The sequence below is a fragment of the Rhipicephalus sanguineus genome, chromosome 4 (genome assembly GCF_013339695.2).
Source record: "Rhipicephalus sanguineus isolate Rsan-2018 chromosome 4, BIME_Rsan_1.4, whole genome shotgun sequence".
Taxonomy (NCBI): Eukaryota; Metazoa; Arthropoda; class Arachnida; order Ixodida; family Ixodidae; genus Rhipicephalus; species Rhipicephalus sanguineus.
This window is the reverse complement of record NC_051179.1, coordinates 107136746-107163910: the sequence shown is the minus strand read 5'-3', so window position 1 is coordinate 107163910 and position 27165 is coordinate 107136746. Positions and strand designations below refer to the sequence as shown.

The 27165-nt window shown below is 47.5% G+C and overlaps 1 protein-coding gene across 3 annotated transcripts; it reads left to right on the top strand.

Annotated features, from left to right (window-relative positions):
* LOC119390532 (uncharacterized) lies at positions 1 to 26451 on the top strand. 3 transcript variants are annotated; one of them, XM_037658137.2, is made up of 5 exons: positions 2 to 184; positions 12906 to 13260; positions 16362 to 16505; positions 20264 to 21625; positions 24715 to 26451. In XM_037658137.2, the coding sequence occupies exons 1-5, from the start codon at positions 158 to 160 to the stop codon at positions 24921 to 24923; spliced, it is 2097 nt and encodes a 698-aa protein (XP_037514065.1). In that variant the 5' UTR covers positions 2 to 157; the 3' UTR covers positions 24924 to 26451. The 3 variants fall into 3 exon arrangements, with proteins under 3 accessions (XP_037514067.1, XP_037514065.1, XP_037514068.1); XM_037658140.2 differs by having other exon boundaries at positions 14 to 188; XM_037658139.2 differs by lacking the exon at positions 16362 to 16505 and having other exon boundaries at positions 1 to 184.
* The last annotated feature ends 714 nt before the right edge of the window (positions 26452 to 27165 follow it).

The following is a 27165-nucleotide window of genomic DNA, read 5'->3' as shown; positions in this document are numbered from 1 at the left end:
AATCGAAGCTGCGTTCTTAAGAAAACAGAGGCTCTCGAGCGAGCAGCGGCGGATACCGAAGACAGCGCGGCAGCGGCTGCGGCTTGTTGCACGCCAGCGTGCCACCGCCGTCTTCTCCGTGGGATAACGCGCTTGACGGCCACGCATCCTGCGCAGCATGGGGCGAAGCTTCAGCTGGAAGCCTGTAGGTAAAGGTCGCCGGAGTGCGTGCCCCGATTAATCCTTTTTTTTTCGTTCGTATCGGAGGTACAGCACAATGACAATCTAGTGTGTTGCGGTGCGGGCACCCGTGAGCGCTGTTGTGTTAGCTAGCTTTACGATTTATGATAGTTATTTACTGAAGTTCGCGGGCATGTGAGCTTACTTATGATACGACGATCATAGTCCGAAGGCTCCATCAATGTCATCGAGTACCGCGCGAAGGCAAGAATTGTGTTCAAATGGAATGTTACCGAGAACCCTTCTAAGCCTTGTACGCATGATTACACTGAAACGTGGAGGGCCACCTTGCACTGCCTTGTGGATAAATATTAAAATATCTTAGCTATTCGAAGTTGCAACGTGCATGTGACAATTTGCAGATGCGGACTAACGGCTACATAGTAGACTAGTTCTTTTTATGCGGCAAGTTTTATCATAACAATATTTGTTTTAAGGAAAAAAAATAATTTTCGAATTTCCCCATTGATCGCATTGGGAAACTTCAACTAGGAAGCTGCCGTATGGCCAATTGGGAAGATAGCCATCAATGGGGAACTACAAAAATGATTTACTTCTTTAAAACAAAAATTGTATTCTTAAACCTTGTCATGTAGTAAGTGCTATTTATTTGCTTTCGAATGAGGTGTCAAGCTGATTTTTAACTGGAGCACCACGTGGTGTAGATTGAGTCTCAATGTCGACCGAAATGATTATTTTTTTTTTCAATTTCTGATTTTTATTGTAAAATTTACAAACATCAGTGGTCTGTATATATTTTTAACGCACCATATACCTTCCGTAGAGTAAGTATTCATTACTCAGATATTCATACATAGCGCAGTATTATAAGGGAAACAATGCAAACATAGAACGTTCTGGCGATATTTCTGGAGACGTATAGGGCAGAAAAATTACAGCAATGTTATTGAGCTTTGAGCACCTTACACAAACGTCTTTGCTTATTATCTAAGCTAAATTTGGTATTGAAACAAGATACGATACTTTCGGAATAATTTTTCTGACAAATAAAACTCAGACGACATTGTGCGAAATGCGGAAGGCTCCGACGTGACCAAAAGTGTTTTCCTCTGCGAGATATTCTAGCAATTCACTGTTTTCAATGCACTAAATGAGCACAATTATAAGCGATGCGCTGTGGAAATGGCGGCATGTTTTTATGAGGGCATGGCTATAGCTTGCATTTTATTCCAGTCTAAAGGAAACAGTGGAGTTGATGGGGCACTAAATGGGGCCGGGCGAAAGAAACGAAGCATGACCACATTGGATAATGCCTTGGGATCAAACTGAGCAATTTGCTCACGTAGGGTAGAGTCAGTTGGCGCAGTGCAAGGCTGTAAGCAGTGGCGTAGCCCGAGAGGGGGGGGGGGGGGCGCTCATTGGGCTTGTGCCCCCAGTGAATGTCCGGGTGAGTGTCCGGGGGCACAAGCCTGGTGTGTGTTACAGGTGTGTTACAGAGCACGAAATTACACTAAAGCGCACCTACCTGCCCGAATCCCACGTCAGATCAAGGGCGTGCCCTCCCCCCTTCGAGAAAAATTTTTGCCTACGCCACTGGCTGTAAGTGTAGATCGGTAGGATAAGCGCCCTTCCCACAATCAACATGAAATACATCTAGTTATGATGTCCATGATGCCCAAGTGATACCCCTGTCAGGAGATTGTTCAGCACAACATTCAATCGACTTACGCCGTTGGCAAAGGAACTGTGAGCGCAAGTTGTCAAGCCCCACGCTTCCCACACCCTTTCCCCCGCTATCTCACAGAGTAGGCAATAGGCGGGCCAAATGCCTGCGTAGTGTACTTCCAGAGATAGACAGTACCAACTTAAAACGTGTATAAAAAGGACCATAAGCGTACCCCCCCCCCTCCCGCTGGTAGTCAGTTGTTCGATGTTGAAGGGCGCAGAACTACATTTGCACTTTGAAAACAATTGCCCTCATATGACGCGATCACCAAGTTCCGATGGGTTAGGAAGCTCTGATATTTCTTAGTAAACACACACACGTGATCGCCACCATATTAGTTCACGCCGCTCGCCGTAGTGAGCATGCAACCTTGCATTTTTTTTTATTATCTAATACAAGAAAATAATCTAAATAAATTATGTTACAAGAGAGAACAGCTGCGCCGCTAGTAGAGACTTGATGACCCCGAACTGGTGGTTATTTTGGTTCCACTAGTTAACGCCCCTTTAAGATTTACAGATGCTACAAAATAAAGAGAAAAAAACACCAAGACCACTACGATCACAAGAAATAACTTGCGATACTTAAAACTTTCTAAGAATGTCAAGGCGAAAGCCTACTTGTACCCATAGCGATGTGTAATGAAGCTCTGAGCGCACACGGTGACGTATAGGCACATTGCAATAGAGTTTTCGAAATGCGGCAGCACCGCAAGAATCCACAGCCGTGGCCGCAGTGGAGATATGTGCGGGCGTTCCTTCTAAAGGAACGCCCGCGCGCCTCCCTTCTCCCAGATGACCGTGCATGTGTGGCAAGTTCATCGCCGCAGGGCCGGTGTGGAACACGGTTCTCAACCTTCTTCACGGCGCTATTGCTCACGTAAGCGACGTAAAGACGACGGGGACGAAATACACGCTCCGCTCACTTGCTGACGTCCTTTTCTATTTTTGGACAGTATTTTTTAGACCTCACACGACCCCAAAACATACACATATAAGACTTTAAAAACTCACGGAGTCCCTTATGCGTTCGCCTATTTCCATTCGAAGGCGAAAGCCATCATTGTCGTCGTCGTCGGTGCTTGAAAGCGTGAGTTTTTTAACCGCATGTCGCGCTTTCAAGGCCAGCATATTTGTTGATGCTCCGGCGTATGACTGTCACGAATTATAGCTCAGTCCTTTGTAACTGGTTGGCAGCTTACAACCACCCACGAGCTATACAGTTTACACGGTGGGATGCCTGTTGGGGTTATGCGCTTCTGCCACGCAATATTACGTCTTTTAACGTCACTCCTTGCCCGACATGACCCCTCTATAGGATCACTTTCCAAAGCGGTTTCAAACATTGGCGTTGTTCTTAGTATCGAATACCTGGGTTCGATTCCGGCACGAACCGTGATTTTGATTCAGGTGGCGCGAGTCTTCTTGCCGCATGCTGTCTTTTTTTAAGGCCAGCTTCGGTTCAGGCACTTACGGCGTTCGATTTAAAGAAAAACTATAAGCCCAACGAACAATAGCTTTCTGCAGTAGCTCAGGGTCTCGAATGGTACGAGAGCTTTGACGGTCGTTGACATTCTGCTTCTCAGTAGCCACACATTGTATAAAAACGCTAGAATACAATCAGGTGATGAAACTTGCAAACAAAGCAGGCGAGTGAGGAAGCGGCGTTTACGTCTGCCTTTGTCTTCAAGGCGCACACGACCTAGCCCCAGCAGATCATTTTTCAACAGCTTTCACAAAAACTTGGTTGTCACTAAGCACCTAGTTGCTTCTCATTACCTCTATCACATTTCTACGGAGGAGTAGGAGGAATAAACTTTATTAAGGGAAACCAGCAGGTTTAAGTGGCCGGGCCTAGGCCTCCCATGAGGAGACGTCAAGGGCTTGCCTCAACACCGCCTCACGGGCGTGCTGGCTCGCCCAGGTTTGTTCGTCAAGAGCGGAGCTCCGCAGAGCTTCGCGCAGCCTCGACGAAAGGGTCGTGGTGTTAGTGTGTGTACTGTGCCGGGCACTCCCACAGCATATGCGAAAGCGTCGCCGGGAGACGAAAAAACTTTATTGCAGAAATATTCGGCCCCTCGGGCCCCCGCACGGCCCCACCACATCGAGACGTTCATGTACGACAAGTCCATGACGCTAGCAGCCCTGCTGGCGACGACCTTCTGCCTTTCCGGGTCCGTGTAGCGGAGCGAGGTCTCCCAGTTTACTTCTATCAGCAGTCACACGTTCGGAGCAAGTACATATCTTGCCCTAACAAAGCTGTTTTTCTCAAGCGCACTCCGTAGTGTTTAGCAACCTCGTGCGTTGCTGCAAGTAAAAAGGTACGCGCATATGTGTTTGTCGCGACGGCCAGATGTTTCCCGCTATTTGTACGTAGCAGTTCCAGCGTTGAAATAAGTGATTGCTGCCGCACTTTTTCTTTCTTTATCCTACTACACCACAGTCCTTGTCCTATGAGCGGCTCTACATATTTGGAAAGAAGAGATGGTCCGCTATTTCTCCGGACAAAAAAAAAGAAATGAAAAGCACGTCGCCTCGCTGGCCACGCCTCTCTCTGCTCACACAATGCCGATGTCCCTTCTTTATTTTGACTGTCAGGTAATGCCTCGATTGAAATTCTTATTGCGCATTTTCGAAGCAGGCACCAGTCCATACACTGAAGGAGGAAGAGCGACGTTTGTCTACTCTAGAGAGTTGGTAGTCTAGCCGCTTTCATGTCTCCTTCACCGAGTGCTGTTTATAGGGGACAGATCTAACCTTGCAAATAGTTCATGATTAAACTCGGCGCAACGGACACGATATACACACGAAGAATACACGAGGACAGGCGCCGGACTCTCAACTGATCTTTATTCACGTGTCCTCGTGTTTTCTTCGTTTGTATATCGTGTCCGTTGCGCCGAGTTTAATCATGAACCCATACAATCTCGCCCAACTATCAGTGTTACTAAACTTGCAAATAGTGCCGGTAATTCCTTGCACATACCAGCGCCACCTGTCAAGCTCTGCACACTCTGAAGCTACTCGCATCCCACGCAGCAGCAACATGTTGCTGGTTATTCAAATTACGTCGAACCGCACGTGTCGCCATTGAAATTCCGACCCGGCATCATTCTTATATCCAATGTCTTCGCGATTATCAAGATGTCCCCTGGAGTTGAGTGCGGGGCCACCTCGCGTTTTAGTCCATTTATTTGCACCCAGCGACAAATTTAGCAGACTCTAATAAGATCAATGTCACAAAAAATTACTTCAAGGTGCACACACGACGGTGATGTGCTAAGTCCTGTCTTGCACCGCCACGCTTGAGTCTGCGCTGACTCTGTGTAAATGCGACAAAAAAGGAGCAAGTTCAGTTCATGTAACACCCTTAATCACACGTGGTTGTTTCGTCGGGGACCGCAGCTATTGGAAGTGGCTTAAGGCGACATCAGCGACCATGTTTTTGTTTTGCTCTTCTTGAGTGGCGTCGTGCGTGTGTCTGATAGATCATTTGCCGTGTTCATTTATTGGTGCAACTGTATAAGCACGTATGAAGAGATAGTGCGTAACGCAAGTTTTCTTTGCATTTCCCCCAGTGCTAATTAGCAGTGATCTTGTAAATCAAAAATGCAACTTTCCCTTATAAAAACCAGCTAAGCCATTGGCAGATACCCCACACATAAGAACTCTGAATTTGTTTTAGCCATCATGCGGTTTGTGTTTGTAAGTGGGGCCTAATTAAGTCCGTGAACGTTTTGTATTTTGTCTCCGTCGAAATGCAGTCGTTGGAGCCGGGAATCGAACGCGCAAACACGTTCTAGGCAGCGAAATGCCAAAGCCACTCAACAGGTGTGGCGGAATTATTGGTAATTAGGTACTACAGACCATAACGTTAAGTGGCCGCTAAAGCGGGCACGTTGCTGCAGTGAGCACCATGGCAGGAGTGCCTTCACGCATACACATTAAAATAAAGTAAAAAATTAAGAAGTTTACGCTAGCCGCGGGAAGCTTAAGAAACAGCTAATCTGGTCGATCAAAGGCGCTTAGCGTGGCCTTCTTGGCTGATGCTAGGTCTTTCCTTGGCTTAGACAGTGTCGAACCACAGCCTGTCACAAACCTTGCAAGAATGTACAAGCTCCAGCGCCAGAAACTAACGCGCAAACCTGGCTGTGGCGCCCCCTGTAGAAGCGCGGGTCTTTCGTCGCTCGTGCTCGGCTCGCGACACGCCGGGTAAACTCGGCGCGGCGGCTGCGCGTACTGCCTCCGTCGGTGGGCGTGGCAAGACGATTGGCTGCTCCCCGCCGGCTAGGCGAGAAGCAGCCATTCCTCCTCGCCGGCTAGGGGAGGAGGGTTTTTTGCCGACGGCGCGACGTTTTACCTCGAGCTTTAAGAGGTTCGCTCTTAAAAAAATATGAAGGAATGTTGGTTACCGAAGCAATACCACATATCATCATGTTCACTCGGGGCTGTACGAGTCTGGAAAGAAGGGGAAAAGAAGGGGGAAAACATTTACAGCACTGCATTACGGAACACGTCGAACACGATACACATCGATACGTTGCAATAGCAGAAAAATCTTCACGCATAAAGGTCCTCGCCACTAGCCGGGAATGCTATCTGTAGCAGTGTGTTACTTGCCTTCTTCCTGCAGCATCTCACTAGCCTCGGCCTCTACCTTTGTCCGCAATAATCCCCCATAGTTCAATACTGCTTTGAACTATTAGAATTCTAAGCGTTTCATCAACAACAGATTGAGAGAGCATGGCGATCGATCCACCAGTCCTGCGAGAAAAGTTCGTCGCACTGTTCCTGCCGAGGATGCGTTGGACAGCCGGACACATTCAACATAAGGAGCTCTTTGGCACGGATGCCTTAACGGCAGACAATGTATTTTTCAGAAAGGGAAAATAGACAACCACCCAGCCACAAGGAAATCCATACGAATTTCTCAGAAATCAAGCATCTTAGCTGCCGAAAAATTCGTCCTGGTCCGGGGATCAAACCCGGGACCAACGAGCTAACCAGGAAGCCAGCAATTGGCAGCGCGAGGGCGAATTCATCGACAACTCAACTGGTAGAGCGACCGCCCCGGAAAGGCGTTGGTCCCGGGTTCGATCCCCGGACCAGGACGAATTTTTCGGCAGCTAAGAGGCTTGATTTCTGAGAAATCCGTATGGATTTCCATGTGGCTTCGTTCTACAAACGGGTGGTTGTCTATTTTCCCTTTCTTAACCCTTCCGCCACCTTGCGGGATTCCGCAGAACTGATTTGCAAAATGTATTTTTCATTAGCACCCTGGCGAACAACTCGAATTCCCCGTCGACCATATTTATTTTATAGACGTATATCTTCTATTCATTCAACGCAAGTCTCCATTATTAGGGGATTCAGCACAGACTACATTCCTTGTTCTTCATATGGCCACTAATATCTGTGACGCCATCAGAATGTGGATCAGGTAGACCGAAGGGATGGGCTACGTGCGGCAAATTTTTATGCCGCCCTAGCACAAGATGTGTGCAGCGCCTCGGCCGCTATGCCATTATTTCAAAGCACTTCTTCAAAGGATTTTCCATTCGCCGTTTTCTCTCGCGTCACACTATTCTCCTTCCTCGAGGAATGAAGCGTGACTCACAAAGAGTAAGGAAAAACAAGGAGAGGTTTATAAGTTTGGGAACCTTAAATCTAGAATCTACATTGACCCAACTGTAGCTGTGACTTTGTTGCAGCTATCCGCTGACGTCTACCACAGCTCTGGTTCGGGAGCGTGACTGTGAAGCTCCACACGTTGAGGAGCAACGTAGTGCGCAATCTGTGATGGCAGCGTCTTTAAATGTGTAAGCATTTTCATGCCGACTCAAGGAGAAAACTGTAGGCCCGTCCGTCAGACCCTCTGTCTCGTCAGACGAATCACTATAAAGAAATAAGTGTATAAAACAAAAGTTTTCTTGGCCGAGCTGGTTTTCGAACCGAGGGCCCCACTCTCACGATCTGGGTGTCTTAACCGCCAGGCTAAGAGCATCCACACTTGCAGAATATGAATATATGTGGTGATAAGAAAAGAAATGTTCAAGGAATGCACTTTATTTCAGGAATTCGTCTAAATATTTTCGATGGTGACGTAAAAGCCATCTCTTGGACAACGTGTGAAGCCGACATGAAGCATTGTACGTAGACACCAGGAAAGTTCTAACTTAGCGAAAGTTTAATGTCAAACACGTCTTTCAGTTGCACGGGGATATGCCTTCCGTGGGGCCGGCCGTTCGAGGCGCTAATTATGCTAGAAATATCGAAGACGCCGTGTCGATGCTTCCCGACAACATTCCAGGGAAAGCCGCAATCAGCCTCTCTCACGATGCCACGGCGCATGCGCCCTTCCGCTAACGGAACAGTCCCGAATTGGCCCTTCGTCTAGCAGGCTTTCGTTCTGGCAAGACCGGTCGGCCCATGCCCTAACAAAACCCTACCAAAACGGTAGAGGGCAGCGCAAGAAAACGAAAAAGGCGGAATATGGAGTTTCGTACAATGAAACTACACTTATCCATCACTTAGACAACTGCCTAAGGATAAGACTACTCTGCGTAAGGATGCTAACTTCCTAAGGATGCCAAAACTACTCTGCGCTCCTTGTCGCTGCGGCTACTGTGGTTCGGCTTCACGATGTGCAGAACCTCACATTCACCTATTCAATTGTCTTTGACGCATGGTGCTCATATTATAGGTTCTGTTGATAATACCGGAGCCGGTTTATTTGTGAACTTTGAGCAGAAATGTCGGAAGCTATTTCCAAAGAGAAATTTTCAGGCGATTTCTGTATTGCTTTGGCTTGCCAAGGAATGAGCTGCGCAAGTTACGTTGCCTTGCGTGGCTCCGCCGTGGCATCGTGGTGGTAAGTGGCGTATTTTTGGATGTTCCCGCTTGAGATACCTTTGGCGGTCTTCTCATCTGGTAAATGGCCGTATCGTTAACATCACTGTCGGTTCAGCCGTCCTACATGTGGATGTATTCGTTTGTGCTTGTTATCTACATATTACTCAAGCTTTTATCGGCCGTCGTTTGTGTTGGGGTTGCCGCTGAAGTCGCCATTGGAATTTCTGGGAGTGACCTTTATGTAGGAACGAAAATTGGTCATGTTGGTACGTATTTCCCCGCTCCTACGAGGTCGCAAAGGCTGCGATGCGCCCGGAAAGATCAAACCATTCCTCCACCGACCCATCGTCCGCCGATTATGCGTACTCGAGGATGTCCAGGAATATAGACGATGCGACCATGATGATCGCGGAACGCTGTAGAGATATAGTCATATAGCCGAGCCAGGGTCAAGGCGTGCTGTTAAGTAGTTCGTCGATGATGTGACGCTGATTAAACGGCTGCCAGGTGTTCATCCTGCCGCCTTCCGTCTCCTGCGTCTAGCGTTACGTTTGCTGTTTCAAAACCGTATTTTGGCAATACTGCTTAATTTCATCATTGCCAAAGAGGTTTCTGGGAGTTATAAACCATATTGCAAACGTTGATGGTCTTATTACACATATTGACAACATAAAACAACTTTACGTTTCTATGCTGATCAACGCATCCAGGTACAATGTCCCGTGACACCACTTGCAAACGTTTACCCTTCGCTAGTATGACACCCCAAAGAATATGTGCGCTCTGGTTATTCATTTCATTTGCTCAGTGCATCGAGAAGAGCGCTTTTTCGGCCGTCGGAATAAGGCCGGCAGTTCTGGATATTTCAAGAAAAGAAGCGCGAGCATATATCGCTCGGTTGTCCTTCTGTCTGCAAAATACTAAACGCCTGCGTGGCGCTAAAGTGGTCCGAAGTAAAAACACCCGGCACCTTTGATTTCAAGGCAGCTGCGCTTCGACAAGGTGTGCGTCTAACCCACGCATACCATAATTGCTGTCCTCTGAACGACACTTGCTATTCAGCGTGACTTCGGTTGTTCATCCGAAGCACAAGGCGCTTATGCTGTCGCTGGAAATGGGCCGCAAAACAGAGAGAGATAGAAGAAGCCCCATTGAGTTAGATGGTTGTGCAAGGCAGGGTTTCATTGCCCTACTGGATAGCCAGCAAGTCAAGCCCAACTAAGAGCACGCCGATTTTACTTTGCTGAGTTGGAGTAAACGTGGACCAAGCCATCCGTGCTGTTTAATTGCATCTCTTCTTTGCATTCTATGAGTCCAACTCTCCCAGAGCACACTTCACTCACCACAGCACATATCTTCCACATCCACTTCCAACGACACGGTCAACTTGGTTCACACCATAAGTGCACACACCATCCCCAGCAACTCTAAGCTAGCAGTCGGTATTCGTACTCACAAGCATTACAGTAAGTGCAACCTTCTGCCCATTTTCCTTCAGAGCAGAGCTCTCTTAGCTGGCTTAGCCGCTATCAACGCAGGGAGTGGAAGGGGCTTCAACTGCCTCGTCGTGGTTGTTGCGACATCCCACAACTTGACTGTATGTACACATATATACACAAAACACAGACATCTATTTACATTGCAACCAGGCCCGTAGCCAGGATTTTTTTTCGGGAGGGGGGGGGTCAACTTGCTGAAAACCTTGACTATTGAGAAAAACGCCTATTTTCATGATTTATTTTCGATAAAACATCATGTGTCATCAAAATTTCAGGGGGGGGGGCTGCCCCCCCCCCCTGGCAACGGGCCTGATTGCAACTGTCGCAACATAACTCGGCAGAGTCGAAAGCGCATAGCACCGCTCCTGCGACAAGAACGCCCGTGGGGAGCCGGGAGCCAGGTTTGAACACATTGGTTACTCCTCCCCGTTCTCCCCACGTCAAATCCACAACACTCAGCGACTTGATTGGCCGACAGTAATATCGACTGCCGATGCCTCCCCCCCCCTCTCTCTCTTTCTGCAGTGTTTCAACCACTTGCGTGAGAGAGACGAGGGGAACGGCCGACAAATGGAGTTCCCAAAAGTACACTATCACACACAATGGTGGCGCCGTCCATATCCCTCGGTCATGTTCACCAGTTTTCCCGGTAAACGAGCGGGCCCATCGCAACCAGCCCATGGCGGCATACCATCTCACCGTGAATGTTCTTGTTTTTGGTGAAAATAAAGTTCTTCGATTGATTGATTGATTGATCTCATGCGATCTGTGAACACCTGCACATATTTACCTGCTCTCGACGAGCTGGTTCCCAGAGAGCCACTCAGCCACTTCCCCTGCACACGTCTTCCAAATGCGCCGCACTGGTGTCAGATGCCTGCCGCTGATGTTGCCGACCGGGCGCGGTACAATGCCCTGACGCGTGACGCGTTTCCGGGGGAAAGGACAGCGTGAACCCCCTTGTCGCCCCCTTGTCGTTTTCATGTGTGCTCAGGCGCGCTTGTGACGTACTGACTGCATATATCCTCAATTTTTTCGTAATAAATCAGTAGGTAGCGAGCGCCCGTCCCGTATTATTGCCTCTCTTGTCCTGTCTTTCTTCTGCTCTGTTTTTATTTCTTAAATTTACCCTACGATCTCTAAAGTAGCATTAAGCGTACTGTATCGCCCTTACACATTCTCGCTTGTGAAATACCAAAATCGGTACACTTGCCTTTCTTATTCAGAACATCAGCAAAAAAGTTCGACCGCAGATTGACAAAATGTCCAGGTAGTAATTTGCCTTCACATTCTTAGGAGTCCTAAGTATCGCCAGAATTTTAATTTTTCTTTACTCACGTCAACGCCGCAGAGATGAAGAGAACGAAGTACAGGCGTAGCTGGCGCGCACATTTACTTTCTCGGAAGATTTGTTTTGGACCACACAACCTTGGAACACAGATATTTGAGGTTTTCGGCTTAAAATCAAGATATCGGCGTGACGCAGGGGCGTAGCCAAGGGGGGGGGAGGGTTCAAACCCCCCCTCCCGAAATTTTTCAGTTTTGCTTGCGTATATAGGCACGCAAACATACAAACGCACGCACGAACATACATAAAGTATGGTTTAACCCCCCCTCCCCCCCGAAAAAAATTTCTGGCTACGCCCCTGGCCTGACGCATATACCGAAATTTATGCAACACAAAATTCAAGACGTGACTCGGCAGCAATAAGGTACGTTAGCAGCTGCGATATATCCACGTGGAAAAATATTTTTCGCACCAGCTTCTGGAATACACTTCACTGATATGCTGAACAACAGCCTTGGTTCCCTTTGGTAAAAGGAACTAGTGTGAGCGCTAATGACATCACAAGAAGTTAGTTGCCCACAGCGAAGCAGTATACGCTATTACGCGCTGTTATTGGTTCTGACGTGCTCCTCGCCAAGCATAAGCACATTCATTGTCATGTATCTTTTTCTGGCGCACAGGTAGGGAGGGGGATGGGGGTTAATGTACAAGTGAGAATGTGATGACATTCTTTATCTTACGTTTGTGCTTACAACCGCTGACTGGTCACCGCTGGATGCGTGTTGCATGCGTGCTAGCAGAATCGTTTTTCTTCGCGTGTGCTTACAAAAGAAAACTGCAAGCATATGTGAAGGAGAGTATTCGTTGCTCGTGGAACACCACATTTTGGTTACACCCAAGTCGTTACATGTACGTAAGGACAGCTTTAACGTCTCATGAATGTGTATTACTCGCCGCAATTTAGTGAGGGGACAGCGCGGTGTTCCACGCGATGCACCTGCGCTCGTGGCACCCATCATGAAGAAGCATAGGTAAGAATTGGTCGCACAACCATTAAGTAATGCTAGTTTTCTAAAGCGTTTGCAGGCCGGCATGGGTGTCACCTTGTCCTGGAAGTATTACAGAAAAGCATGGTGTTACTTGTGTAGACGCATGTTGTAGGAACAATGAGCCTCACTGCCGCACGCATAGAGGTTTTACAGTATGAGCTTGACGGCTAGCTGAGCTGGCCTACGGGTCAACATTCCATGTGGCAGATGCTGCTATGTCAAAATTTGTTTTGTTTACAACGTTCACAATCATTTAACTAATACCAAAGATAGGCCGAAGGCGAGCGATGAACTCTGCATTAATTTTTCCAGGAGAACACGGAAGTCGACCATGCGGCCAGCTTCGCCACAACGAATGGTAGCGCAGGAGTCGCAAAAGTTGGTGGTTGCAGTTTTCTTGGTGGCAACGGCTGCGAAAAACCGAAAGACAAGACGCTTGTCAAGTATGGAGCAGGCGTTGGCAAGAGCAGTAAGAGAAGGATGGCGCAGCCCGACGGTCAGCTCAGTTGGGCGATGGCCGTGGTCTGCTTCCTCATCAACATGCTCTCCTCAGGCTTTGGTCGTTGTCTCGGCCTCTTCTTCAACGCCATCATGTCCACGTTCGCGGTACCACGAGGAGAGGCTTCGCTTCCCCTGTCTGTCTATGGGGGTTTCTTCAACTTGAGCGGTAAGCACGCGTTTAGTCTTTTCTCGGTGTATGATTAGAACAGCGGATACTAATAATGATTCGCGCTCCGACAACAGTGGGCGCGTTTACCATATTGTGTTGGTAGTACAGAGACGGAATTTTCTGCTCGCGCACTCATTGGAAAAGGCATAGCGGCATTCGCTGCCGGAACGCCCGGGCCAAGAAAAACAAACCGTTTCCTTGGACATTCCGCGGTGTGTGTCCAGTGGACCTTACTGTGCGGCCACAAATCCTCCTAGTGGAGATCAGTGCACAAATCGACGAGAGCACAATATCGAAGTTTCGAGCACTTAAAATATATTCCGACGGCAGTCGCAAAGTACCCACTATTTCAAAAACTTCCGAACTCGCACCCAAGAAGGTTAAACATTTTAATCTTCCTTCCTTACGCCCAATCTTCCGCTGCTGCAACTTCAGAGATTTCTATGTATTGTTGTGTTATTGAGCGCGCACACGTAAGAGTGTTTTCCTTGCGTTTTGTACGCAACCCCCTAACAGTCACAATCACTTCGTCATCGAAATAAGTTCTCGGTATCACTCAATGCATTTGATTCCCAAATTAAAATACATAGTTCTTTCATCACATAGTAGCAAGTTGGGGTGAAGGCAATGCTTGGGTCATGCGCACGCTTTATCGTATTAAAAAAAAAGTGCCGCTTTTTTATTTCTCGTTTATATCTATATACGCTGATGCTCCACGGTACGTTTTCCGCTATAAGGTTTATCAAGCGTAGGCCATTGTTTGCATAAAGAAACAATGTTACTGAGCGCCTTCTTTCCATTTATCATTTCGTAAAAAAAAAGGCATCTTCCCTAATCAGCTGCCCACGTGCACTTCATGCATGTGCCTCCTTCTATGTAAATAGAGTAGTCTGTCTTGCTTCTGTTTTTCTTTTCACGTATGATATTCCTTCCCTGCTCACGACATATTGCCCGCTGTCACAGGCGATATTAATCGGAATCCCTTTATTCTTGGCAATGAGGCCTTGCATTTGTTGTTTCAGTGCTTTCATTGAGCTAAAACATTTTTATGTATAGAAAGAATACCCTTTCTTTTGTTAAGTTTCTCCCGTTTCTGACTGATTTTCGATGAAGGACGGGGGCGAAATCCACAGATCACTCTATACGCAAAAGAACGCAGAGGGCCATAATTATTCCTTAGCCTCCCATTACGGCGTGCCTCATAACCACATCAAGATTCTGGCTCACAAAATGACAGCCATTGATTTGTTTCATTATATTACTGAACATCCAATCATACGCAGTCTTCGCTTTATGTTCTATTAAAATTCTGTTGAGCTCAGGGGCTAACAAATGGGCAAGGAACAGTCGTACCCAACTACTTCTGAATTCATGGGGACGTCCAACTACGAGGATTTCGGGCAGTAAGAGTCATAATAGCGTCACATACACACGCAGGATTTACTTCTGTAGAGCAGGATTTAGCTCCGTAGAGGGTCGATGCCAGGTAGGACAAAGATGCAATACCCGATCATTCTGCCACCCAGCATCGACCCTTTTTAGAGCGAAAGCTGTCATTAGATCAAAGCAGCCTATTTTGATGGCGTTGTCTGCCGCCGCTGCCGCCGGTGTCCGTAAGTGCCATTGCTTGTAATGACAAAAAAAAATACCTAAGCGGAATTCGAACCTGGTTCCTCTCAGTGGCGGATCCAGAGGGGGGTGGTAGGGGCGATCGCCCCACCCCAAAGCCTGTGTTGCCCCTCTCCCCCCCCCCCCGCCTGCAGTGCCTGTCGCCCACCTCCTTTATCAAGTTGCTTCGGCTACCATTACACAAAAGGGGAAGGAGAATCTTGACCCCACCCTCTGCCTCTCTTCTAATTCCTACCCCCTACCCTACCAATCCCCCCCCCCCCCCCGGTCTGATCATGGAACCGCCCCCCCCCCCAAAGGTGGCACCTGGATCCGCCCCTGGTTCCTCTGCGTGGCAGTCGAGTATTCTACCACAGAGCCACGCCGGTGCTGGGAAATTTTTTGACAGAAAGACCCCGTACAGGCGTCATTCCCGGCAGGGTATCATGTTAACAGATGTAACATAATGTGGTAGAAGATTGAAATAATAACCATGCGTCACGCAATAAGATTTGCGTAGCGAAAGGGTACTTTTCAGCTTACCACCCATTACAAAGGACTCAGCCATATAATTCTTCATCGTCACGAGCCAGAGCATCAACAAAGTGCATACAGTGCTCACAGATGTGTAGTGGGTACCTCGCTTCTCCGCAGAATGATGGATAATGGCATAGTGGGTGCTTCCCTGCTTCGCAAAATTGTGGCGATTTATGGCGTAGCGAATACCTTGCAACTGTACCTGCCGTAGTCGCCCAAAGAAAGTTTACAACGGGCTCTAGAAATGCTGCTCTTCCAGCTTTCGCTGTGACCGTACTACGTGTTCCGCGCAGGCCTGGCGTTTTTCACTGCAGTGCGTAGCTTAAGAGTAATGTGTGTATGCTTGATAGAGGTAGGCAAGTGCGGCAACGATAACCACACAAATAATTACCGGTCATACATCTTGGCTTGGTCCCAAGATGCACTCAGTATCTTGGGACCAATGGAGCACCAGAAGAAGGGAAGAGGGCATCTCAAAGGCAGAGGGCATGGAGGTTAACAGCAAGAGCGACTGCATGGTTACCCTACGCTGGGGGATTGAGAGAGAGGAATAAAAAGTTGAGAGAGAGAGGAAGGAAGGAAAAGAGGACAGCGAAGATCACTGGCGAGTTCGAGACGACTGCACCATAAGTGGAAGATGTTCGCACTAGCACGTCGTCCTCAAGAAAAGTAAAAGTGACTTCAGTAGCTTGAAGAAAGAATGGAAAGGAGGTCAATCCGTACACAACACAGAGAGAGATGGCTGCGCTATACAGTGAAGTGAAAGTATAACACGCATGCATGTAGCGCTTATTGATAGGCAGGGCAAACATCGCTCTTCCCACAGGACGTGTATAAAACAGCCGCAACAGCAGCCGAAGCACGCCCAACGAGCATAATGCTGCGTATATCTTCTGTAGTTGCCGCTCCAGGAAAGTTTCGTTGTTTAGCCTCCTGTTCCATACATATTGCAGGTCTCATATCCGGAGCCCTGATACAGGCCTTCGGAACGCGCAACACATCGATCATCGGAAGCACCCTTACCATACTTGGACTCTCCATCTCTGTATTCGCCACCGGACCAATCTTTCTTGCCTTTTCAGTGGGCTTCTTGCTCGGTGAGTGTGCGCGCTTGCATGAAAGAAGAAGCGAGGCACTCAGTAACGTTAACTGAAAGACGCAAAGAGCGGCGGCCACTTTTATATGATGCAGCCGATACGTCATGTAAAAGGCGCAAAATATTCGTCTTGATTCAGAGTTAGAGTGAGATCTGCCGCCGCAAGTCGTTGTCAGAGGGCTTTGATTGTTTGTGTTCCTTCCTTCCTCCATTCCTTACTGCCTTCCTTCCTTCATTCATTCTTTACCTCCTTCCCTCCTTCCTTCCTTCCTTCATTCATTCTTTACTTCCTTCCCTCCTTCCTTCATTCACTCCTTACTTCCTTCGCTCCTTCCTTCCTTCCTTCCTTCATTCATTCCTTCCTTCCTTCCTTCCTTCCTTCCTTCCTTCCTTCCTTCCTTCCTTCCTTCCTTCATTCACTCATTCATTCATTCATTCATTCATTCATTCATTTATTAGTGTGTACATAAGCAGCAACGTGTCTAATCAAGAGTTCGCATATTCGATTACATAGCAAGACATTACGTGAGAGGCTAATAAGTCGGATACACACACTAACCATGAATGTATAGTAAAAGAACGAGTAAATGCCGAGATAGATTAAAAATGAAAGAAAGACGTTGCATGTGCCTAACAAACATGAATACAAAAATATAGATTAATACATATGTAAACAGTCATGTGTAAATGTCAATTTCACTTAGTGTAATGATTACTGCAATGATTATATAAAATGGCGCCTCCGTAAATAGTATTTTTATACGAATTACGAAACAGACCCGAAACAACCTTCACATTTAACCAGATATTCTGCAATAGCATAACGGGCAATTTAAAACGAATCTACCGAAAATTTGCACCACAATTGTCATAGAAATTTTCGTCATTTTATGCATTTCTTACGATGTGTGTTGTTCTGCTCCATCAGTAATATTCTTAGTGCTTGTTAAGACCCACCGCAAAAAAAAAAAAAAACTGTGGGGTGCACGTTCACTAAATAAAGCGCATTCACTTGTCTATTGTGCTAAAGAAAATTACATTGTGCTAAAAGAAACACAGGAGGAAAAAAATGGGGAGTCGATAGCGGGCATATAAATGTTTTTTCGCCAACTATAGTCGGAGACAACTTAAGAAGTCCAGAGAAGCCCCACCTGCCTTAACCACATGACCAAAGCGCGACAGCCAATCGCCTCCCCGACTAAACAAATAGTCCAGCTCATGCACATGGGTACGTTCTCCAAAGGCGGGACCACCGGCTGTCCGGCTCATGACGTCAGTATGGAGTGCGCGCCTATTGGTGCAGGCTTGTGTGCATACCCCTTCGAGGAGGAAATTCCGCGGGCTTCTAAAGTTGTGTCCGACTATAGTTAGAAATGAAACCCTCCTCAGCAAAGAAAGTGTGCTCAAGATTTCGCTGTATTCATTTCTGTTAGAGTATTCCGGTTTACACTTTATGAGCAGTGTAGGCCAGTTGGTCATTGTGTGTTGAAGATTTTCGAAAATGTCATTTGCTAAAGCCTATTTCTTCGTTTTAAATTCCACATTGAAAGTAGCGCGAGAGCGTTATCAAAGTAGCGTCTTGAGGCTGTGCTAAGAGAATGAATTCGTTATCCACAAAAAAAATAGAGGGCCAGACGGCATAAGTTTGATCAATGGGACTTGTTAAGTTCCATACACGTAATGTTGACAACGCTCATTTACATAACACGTGAATAAACCGCGGCGGTCGCATTTCGCTGAAGGCAAATGAGGGGCCCGTGTACTGTGCCACATCAGTTCACCTTTAAGAACTCCAGGTGGTTGAGATGACGCAGAGCCCTTCACAAAGGCGTCTTTCATAGCCTGAGTCGCTTTGGGATGTCAAACCCCATAAACCAACCAAGCCAAGCTGTTTACATACACTAATCATGGTATTTAAAGCATACATGTGATTCGACTTGTCGATTAATTCACCCTCGCGCTGCCATCTGCTAGCTTCTTTAGTTGGTGAGAGCGACCACTCCGGAAAGGCGCTGGTCGAGGTTCTGAACCGCCGACATGAACGGCTTTGTCGTCAACTAAGAAGCTTTTTTTTTTTTTTTCTGAGAGGACTGTGTGAATTCTGTAGTGTCTTTGTACTGTGCGGATGGATATTTTCTCTTTCATGAATCTTCATCCACTTTCGGGGATTCTTTCCAACTGATAGGCCATATAAATAAATCATGTTCACAAATATTTGTATACTTTTCATTCTTGTTTGTTTCCTCACATATCGGGCTATGGTTGGTATTCAATCTACAACCTTGTTCGTCATGTCATCATATGATGCCTGGCATCAAAAAAACATACTACAGCGCCTTTCCTTGATCACTTATAAGCAACTTCGAGCGTTTATACCAAATTAACGCAGTTTCGCGCACTGTTTACATTGCTTACCTTGTGTTGGCTTCCAGATGCTTCGATTTCAGTTATGCTGTCTATGAATGTGCACCGATTGCCACGGTGGTGTTACATTCATCACAAACTGTTTAAAATGCAAAGTCCTCTGTTGCAATCCTCTTTACGTTCGACTGAAGGACCCCCTTCTAAAAGTAGCTGCACTTGGGACACACTTTGTGGCGGAGTCTCCTTTATAGGTTGTTCGTAAGCATTTTAGCGAAGCAGAAGGCGCTGATTCTATAAAGAGGAACTAAGGAACCAGATTTAAAATGTGCGTTTGGTCAATGCAAAATAAAAAAATAAAGCATAAGCTATTGTGGGTGCCGGATACCAGGCCTAGATCTGGTGGGTGCGTGTTATAAATGAACGAGGACGAGTTCGCGTCGCCAACCATCGAGTTAAGATAGCGCCGACGAAGCTTTATGGACAGAAACACCTTGCGGACGAAGCTACTCGAGACGATCGATGTACGTACATGTACATACAGAAACGCTACGGTGACGTCATCTGCGACGGAGCCAGTTTCATTCGTTTTAAAGTGTGGCTGCTATAAAAAACTCACTGGGAGACCCATCGTACGCCTACTAACTGCAAGAAACATTTCTGGAAGCAACAAAATAAGCACCTGGACTAAGGAGCATTGAGATAAGTGTAATTGTTGGGATGCTCACGTTCCGTTGGGATGCTTCCGTTCCGCAAGAGACCCTTGCCAGGAAGGAGATATCCCTTTGTCCGGTGTTATCTCTTGTGAATATGACTTTCACTGGCATACATTTTAGTTTTTCCATGGAATTCAAAGTACACGTGTGCCACGGCATCACGGTGGTGTTGTGTATAGGCCGCTGCGGGGCCACCGCAGTAATAACGAAGAACTGGTGCAGTTGTTTAGTGTTTGCTAATCTACGCTATTAAGCACTTTTACACAGACGGGATGGATCCCATTGGTTACTGTTGCGTCATGATTCAGTATTTATCCCTATTTACGCCAGAGATCCCAAACAAAATTTCGCAACCAGAAGGCTGTACAAAAGTGAAGTGTATTGAGCAAAAAATTAATGAGTATGATAATTATGCTATATTGATTAATTTGTTTTCCGAACAACACACAAAAGAAACCGCCTTGCTGAGCATCATAATGGTATTGCGTACCTCGCATCTCCATCGTAACTAAACCGAAATTTTTGCACATCTACCGTAACTTATGCAATACCTCTCGAGCTAAATAAGTGTTTACTCTAAATTACCTCTACTGATACATTGTCTTCTTATATTTCTTACATTTCAGTTGCATCGTCACATTGCTTCGGACGTGAAAGCATGGCGTGTTCGTTTCTATTTCAGGTACTGGCCAGGGCCTCATTCTCAACAGCATCGTGGTGTGCGTGAGCCAATATTTCGAGAAACGGCGAGGTACAGCGTTGGGCCTAAACATGGCCGGAGCAACCGTGGCTTCTCTTGTGTTCCCCAACCTGTACGAGTTTCTGATCGCCGAGTACGGCCTCCGGGGCACACTCCTCATAATTGGCGGCTCGCTGGGCAACGTCTTGGCCCTTTCCATGCTTCTAAACCCGCCTCCGTGGGAAAAGGAGGCCCAAGAGAGTGGCCCTGTCACTCTGGAAACGAAGGGAAATTGTAATGGTCCGTACGGAACCCCGGCGACTGGCCGAGTGTCTGCCGTGTGCGACGCTGCAGAGGAAGACAAGGGCAAGCTTTATCTCGAAATTGAGCCGTCACGCCTGTCGTCACCGCAAACCAGGAAAGCCACATTGGTAAGCGTATCGAATCGTGGAGCCAGCACTTGCAGGCGGGGAACCATCATCAGCGTCGGTGACAAAACGAGCGTGGTTGGGAACCGCAGGGGAACCATCATAAGCCTCGGCGACCATGCAAGGACGTCCCGACGCGGCACCCTCGTATCCGACCACCCTTGTGCCCTGTCGTCCAGGCGGGGAACACTCACGAGCAGCGTGGGCGGAGAATCGGTCTCCATGGCTCCGGACTTAAACGAGATTCGCGCACGCAGAGGCACCATGATGAGCGTAGCGGGATCGATGGTCGCGAGCAATAAAATGGCGCGGGGCTTCACTGCGGCCGAAGCCGTGTCCGCACGCAGGGGCACCTTGGTGAGCCTCAGCAATTCGTGCCGCCTCGATTGCTCGTCCTTGCGGGACGACGCGCTCAAGATTGAGCTTCCCGCAGTTCAAGAAGAGATCCCCAGCTCGCAGTCAGTGCTCAAGAACACCCTGGAGGTGCTCAAAGCCCCGCGCTTCTATTTCCATGCTATGAGCTACGTTGCGTTGCCCTTCTTCCTCGATTCGTTCCTGACTGTGATGTTTGACTTCGCCGAAGACATCGGTGTGCCCCCGTCTGATTCTGTGCACGCGCTGACGATGTTCTCAGCCACGGATACCGTAGGGCGATTGTTCGTCCCTTTTATAAGCGACTACGGCCTCATCTCAAACTGTGGTCTGCTCACCATCGCATACTTCTCTCTGGGACTACTACAGCAACTCGCGCCTCACATACAGGGAAAGGCAGCTTTCTGGGGATTGTCAACTTTCATGGGTCTCCCGGCTGGTTACCTCATGGTCGGAGCTCCAGAGATTTTATCAACCGAGATCGGTACGAAGAACCTGCCCATTGCTTACGGATTTATGACGACACTCACGGCTCTCGCAGGCTTCGCAAGACCGCCCGTTATCGGTAAGTATGAGAAAGTATTTATTTAACGTGCAAGTTTGAGCGTGCCAATCTATCGCAAAGCTAGTACAGCGCGGAATAAGGTGACAATGCATAGACATACAGCGCTCTACGTGGGTTTCGGCCCTTCTTTTTCTTCCCTGCTGCACTTTTTTTGTAAACGTATTTATGTAAAGATATTCAACTCCTAACAGGCGACCCTTACTCTTACGTTAGCTTACATTCCCAGCCATTTTTAAAGAACAGCGCTGAATGGCTTTTTGCTCGAATGAAAATAATCCTCCGGCTGACAATGCCAAATTAGGTTCGATAATTCTTCCTTCAAGGTATATGTACACAGAACTATTCTCCGTCGTGATGCGTACGTGAACTGCACAAGGTTTCTAGGCTTTATGCCGGTCACATGCTTTGTTTTTTATAGCTGTATCAAATGTATTTATAGAAATACTTATGTTCATATTCTTCTCGTCCATCAACCTGAGGTCGACTCGGTTTAGTCAGTGGCGCTCGATGTAATCAACACGAGAGCAGGCGTCGTGCCTGTGTTCTCAAATTCTTCTGGAACGAAAGCTGTATTGTCACACCGCTGGCAATTTGATAGCTTCAACGACTAGTGAAACAGGTGCTGTAACAATTGTTCCCAATTCACTACGAATAATATGCGTTGCACGCTCTTGTACTCCCGGCTGACTTGTGACATCGAGTTCTGACTCGCCACTGAGGCAGCAGTGGTGGAATAGCGTCATGTCCTTCAGAATATATCGTCGTCTGCTGTCGCCACGTGCATCGACGTGACCCTTTTGCTTGCTTCTATCGTCGTGTGCTGTCCATTTGCTTGAGCGCAAGAGAGGGCACCACCGCCTCCGCGCTCGCCATGTGGCGGGAGAGAGCGAACGGCGCGCGTTGACTATGGAAACGTGCTCTCTGCGATGAACGCTGAACTACCAGCTCGCAAGGAACGAGAACGCGCCCTCGCCCGCGAGAGACAACGCCGACGCAGGCAGCGTCTGCTAGCGAGTTTCTTGATTGAAAAAACCGACTGCTCACGCTGCAGAACCGTTCACCGGCCACCCCTTATATATAGGCACTGGACCTTGACCTGCAATGTGATGCCGCTGGGAGGTTTCTCTTATGTGTAGTTGAACAATAAAGATTCGCAGCATGCACGTTAACTAAAAGGGGACTGCGGGTCTCTGTGTATAATCTTTCTTTTGTCCCTCATTGCCTATCAGCAGTGATTTTGCTGTGGGAAACATCGGTGCACACTGCATGCTTTGCCCCTGCAGGTTTCACGTTAGTGGAGCTGAAATACACTTCCCTATTTGTACGTCGGGCCGGGTCGGGGCAGGGCGGGTTCGCAGCCCTTTAGCGTCGGGCCCGGGCGGGCCTTCGACGCAGTCAGTTGTCCTGGGCCGGGCTCGGGCTCGAAAATGCTGCCCGTGCACGGCTCTTGTACATATTCCAACCTTCAAGCTGTTCTGAAATAATCAGACGCCACTCGAATCTTCTTGAAAACCAGAGAACCTAACTTAGAACAACCTTTTTAAATCCCGTAATATTTGACAGAGTTTTTTCCGCTTTGTTCATGTTGTCTTTCTTGCCACAAAGCCAGCAAGTACTGAAGGTACGCTAGGCACGATTCAGACGCTCTCTGTGCGCGGGATGCGAGTTCTATTTTTGCAGACAACTGAGGTGGCGAATGAACTCGGTCCTTACTTCTCCTATTGTAGAACAAGGAAAATAACTCATAACTCTGATGGTGTACGGCGTTTTATGGCGCAAGGAGCGCCGCGAAACAACATCGGATGTTCAGTCGTGCGTTCAGTACAAGTGGATATGTTAAGACTAATCTATACAGGCGTAATACCAGTCGCAGTTTCGCGCGTACACAAAATATATAAATTATACAATTATGACGATAATTATCAAGGTACGACTAGCCAGGGCAGCTGCATTACGTGGTATCCCAATTTAATTTGAAGTTGTGAGCGCCAGCCCAACTTCTTCACCAGGACCTTTGGATGGAAGAACCTGCAACACTTTGCTATATCTATGAATAACTTAGAAGCATGGTAGTCTACCAATATAGCTATATAGCTAGCGTAGGGTTTTTGTGCAGAATACTGTACAGTTGTAGGTGCTATACGATTAGCAGACGTCACAGAAGCCACTAATCGCTATTCGGAGGTCTGAAAATGCGGACGTTGCTTTAGGTGTCAACGGACTTTTTTCAAATATTAGACCATATATTTTCCTCCCATAAAAAAGTTATGATCAAATAACTGCTATTTAAACTTTGCCACGCTGAAATGAATGACGGTGCATTTCATAAGCAATGCCATGCATTCGTGGTCACGCCTTAAAATTTATTCCTGTGTCACTAATACAACCGCCATCACTCGACCGCATGATTCTGATGCTTACGTATATGTTGTGTTTTGAAAAATAACGCATCTTCACTGGCACGCTTTCTATAACCATGCAATAGCAGCGCTCCCCATTGTGGAATCGAAAGCGCACTTTCGACACCTAAATTGTATCAGGAATACATGATTGAACTTTTTTTAAACAATAAACATGTGGCGTGCTGAAACCAAAGAATTGATGCACCCTAGGAGCATCGCATGTTCGTGTATCAGCTGTCGATAACGGAAGCATTAAAGAGCTCCTCCACACGTTCCGGCGCCGGCGCGGGAACGTTAGGTCATGCGTTGATACCCATACACCAATGTAATGTGGCAACGGGATCAGACTGCCATACAAGAAATGGCTGATCGCCGAGAAGCCCATAATCGAAGGAGAGTCAATTATCAAAAAGTGGCGTATATACCTGGGCGGCTCACCTTCGCTTGTCGCGTTTCTGTACCTGGACGCCACCACCGAAACCTGTAACTCATAACGGACCTCGGTTGACAAATTTTGACCGAACGCTAGCTCAAAAGTTCCTGCAGCGTGATATCACTATAACACTTGCACTGCCATCTTGCAGTTAAAGCGTGGGTCGATGGACTTGGCGCGACAGTTGAGAGCTGTATGGTAGCAGCCTGCTCAACGCGCTCCATTTTGCACTGATCACTCTGTACTTACCGCAGGTTTCTTCCGCGACAACTACGGCAGCTACGATGGTCTGTTCCGGCTAGTTGGCGGCATGCTTACGCTCTCCTTCCTGTTCACGGCTGGTCTGTGGATTACCGGCCGCAAGAAACTCAGGGAGCGAGAGGCGACCGCCGCCACACCGGAGGCCTTTGTCTTCGTACCGGAGCCGATGCCGACGCTCAAAGAAGAAGAAGCGGACTTCTGAACAAGCGGCGGAGCGGAAGAGACCTCAATCGAGGAACGGAAAAAAGAAAGACCGAAAAGGCAGGGTCGAGAGAAGCTTTTGAAGGGCCGTTGTAAATAGCCTATAGGAGAGAAAAACAGGTGCTCGCCACGTGATAAGCAACCCTACTAAAGCGTTCTGTAGTCGAATAATAGCGCATATTTTCTTATGGAGTCCATGTACTCGCCAGATAGCATTTGCCATATAGTTGTCGCATGTTTGCCGTATATTTACGTAAGAACATTGCGAAAAGATATGTAATTATTGGAATGGCATAGGGCACGTTTCGTAAGAAAACGGTACCTCTTATCGGGTGAGCATGCGCAGGATATTGTGGGGAGAGTGCGGCAAGGGCTGGCCGTGGCTACGGCGTGATTGAGCGCCATTGACCAAACAGTGCTCGAAAGATTCGGCACCCAATGAGTTCCTTTCTTCTTCGAGGTTATCTTTCTCCATGAAAGACCTCACCATTTCGTTATCATCGACAGCTTTGGAAATTGCAACACTAACACTAGGCTTCATTTATTTTTAGCTTGCTCTACGCTAGTTTAGTACTTCACAAGGGAAGGCCACAGTCATCGTGTATATAAAACTTTGATGTAGAGGTTTAAAATGTACATAGTAAATACGAGGCACCAGCCATTTTCTCGAGGGCGCTTTCGTCATGAGAAGTTTTTGCGAATGAACTCTTTATGGTGTAGCCATAGCCGTGTGCAGAGGGGGGCAGGGGGCGGCCGCCCCCTCCTAGTCACCTAAGAAGAGGGGGCCGCAGAGTCTGCCCTATACATTGACTTAATAGGGAGGGGTACGCCGCGATAAACCTTCGACCCCCCCCCCCCTTCCGTAGGGGAACCCTGCGCACGCGGGTGTAGCATACGTTAAACAATGTGCGGGAAAGAACTGTAACACATGAAAAGCTGCTCCCATCTCATCGTGGTCTCCATTGTTTCGCATACTTCGCACATCATACCATAGTAATGAGAACTAACAGACAATAATGCCAAGGAAAGTATAGGGGAAGTGTTTTTTTTTTTTTTTTTAGTAGTAAATGTAAAGTAATTGTGAAGAAAGAAAAGTGGACGAAAAGATAGCTTGCCGCGGGCAGGGACCGAACCTGCGACCTTCGAATAACGCGTCCGATGCTCTACCAACTGAGCTACCGCGGCGGCCATCCCCCCGTCCACTTTATAGGGTATATATGTGAATTTAAACGTGGGAGCGTCAGTCAGCGCCGCCAGTAGCCATGACGGCGAGTGTGGAACACTCTTTCTCTGCCTGTTGGCGTCACGTAGCACGTGAACTTATTACGAGCTGGCAGCTGACCAATAATCCCTCGCATACTACCTGAAAGCATCAAGTCTGCCAGAACGAGACCCTCGCTATGAATGAAGGAAAGAAGTGTTAATTTCAAGGGCTCGTTTTCTTTGTTATACACAATATTAATGAGAACTAACAGACAATAATGCCAAGGAAAGTATAGGGGAAGTTTTTTTTTTTTTTTTTTTTTTAGTAGTAAATGTAAAGTAATTGTGAAGAAAGAAAAGTGGACGAAAAGATAGCTTGCCGCGGGCAGGGACCGAACCTGCGACCTTCGAATAACGCGTCCGATGCTCTACCAACTGAGCTACCGCGGCGGCCATCCCCCCGTCCACTTTATAGGGTATATATGTGAATTTAAACGTGGGAGCGTCAGTCAGCGCCGCCAGTAGCCATGACGGCGAGTGTGGAACACTCTTTCTCTGCCTGTTGGCGTCACGTAGCACGTGAACTTATTACGAGCTGGCAGCTGACCAATAATCCCTCGCATACTACCTGAAAGCATCAAGTCTGCCAGAACGAGACCCTCGCTATGAATGAAGGAAAGAAGTGTTAATTTCAAGGGCTCGTTTTCTTTGTTATACACAATATTAATGAGAACTAACAGACAATAATGCCAAGGAAAGTATAGGGGAATTTTTTTTTTTTTTTAGTAGTAAATGTAAAGTAATTGTGAAGAAAGAAAAGTGGACGAAAAGATAGCTTGCCGCGGGCAGGGGCCGAACCTGCGACCTTCGAATAACGCGTCCGATGCTCTACCAACTGAGCTACCGCGGCGGCCATCCCCCCGTCCACTTTATAGGGTATATATATATGGCTACTGGCGGCGCTGACTGACGCTCCCACGTTTAAATTCACATATATACCCTATAAAGTGGACGGGGGGATGGCCGCCGCGGTAGCTCAG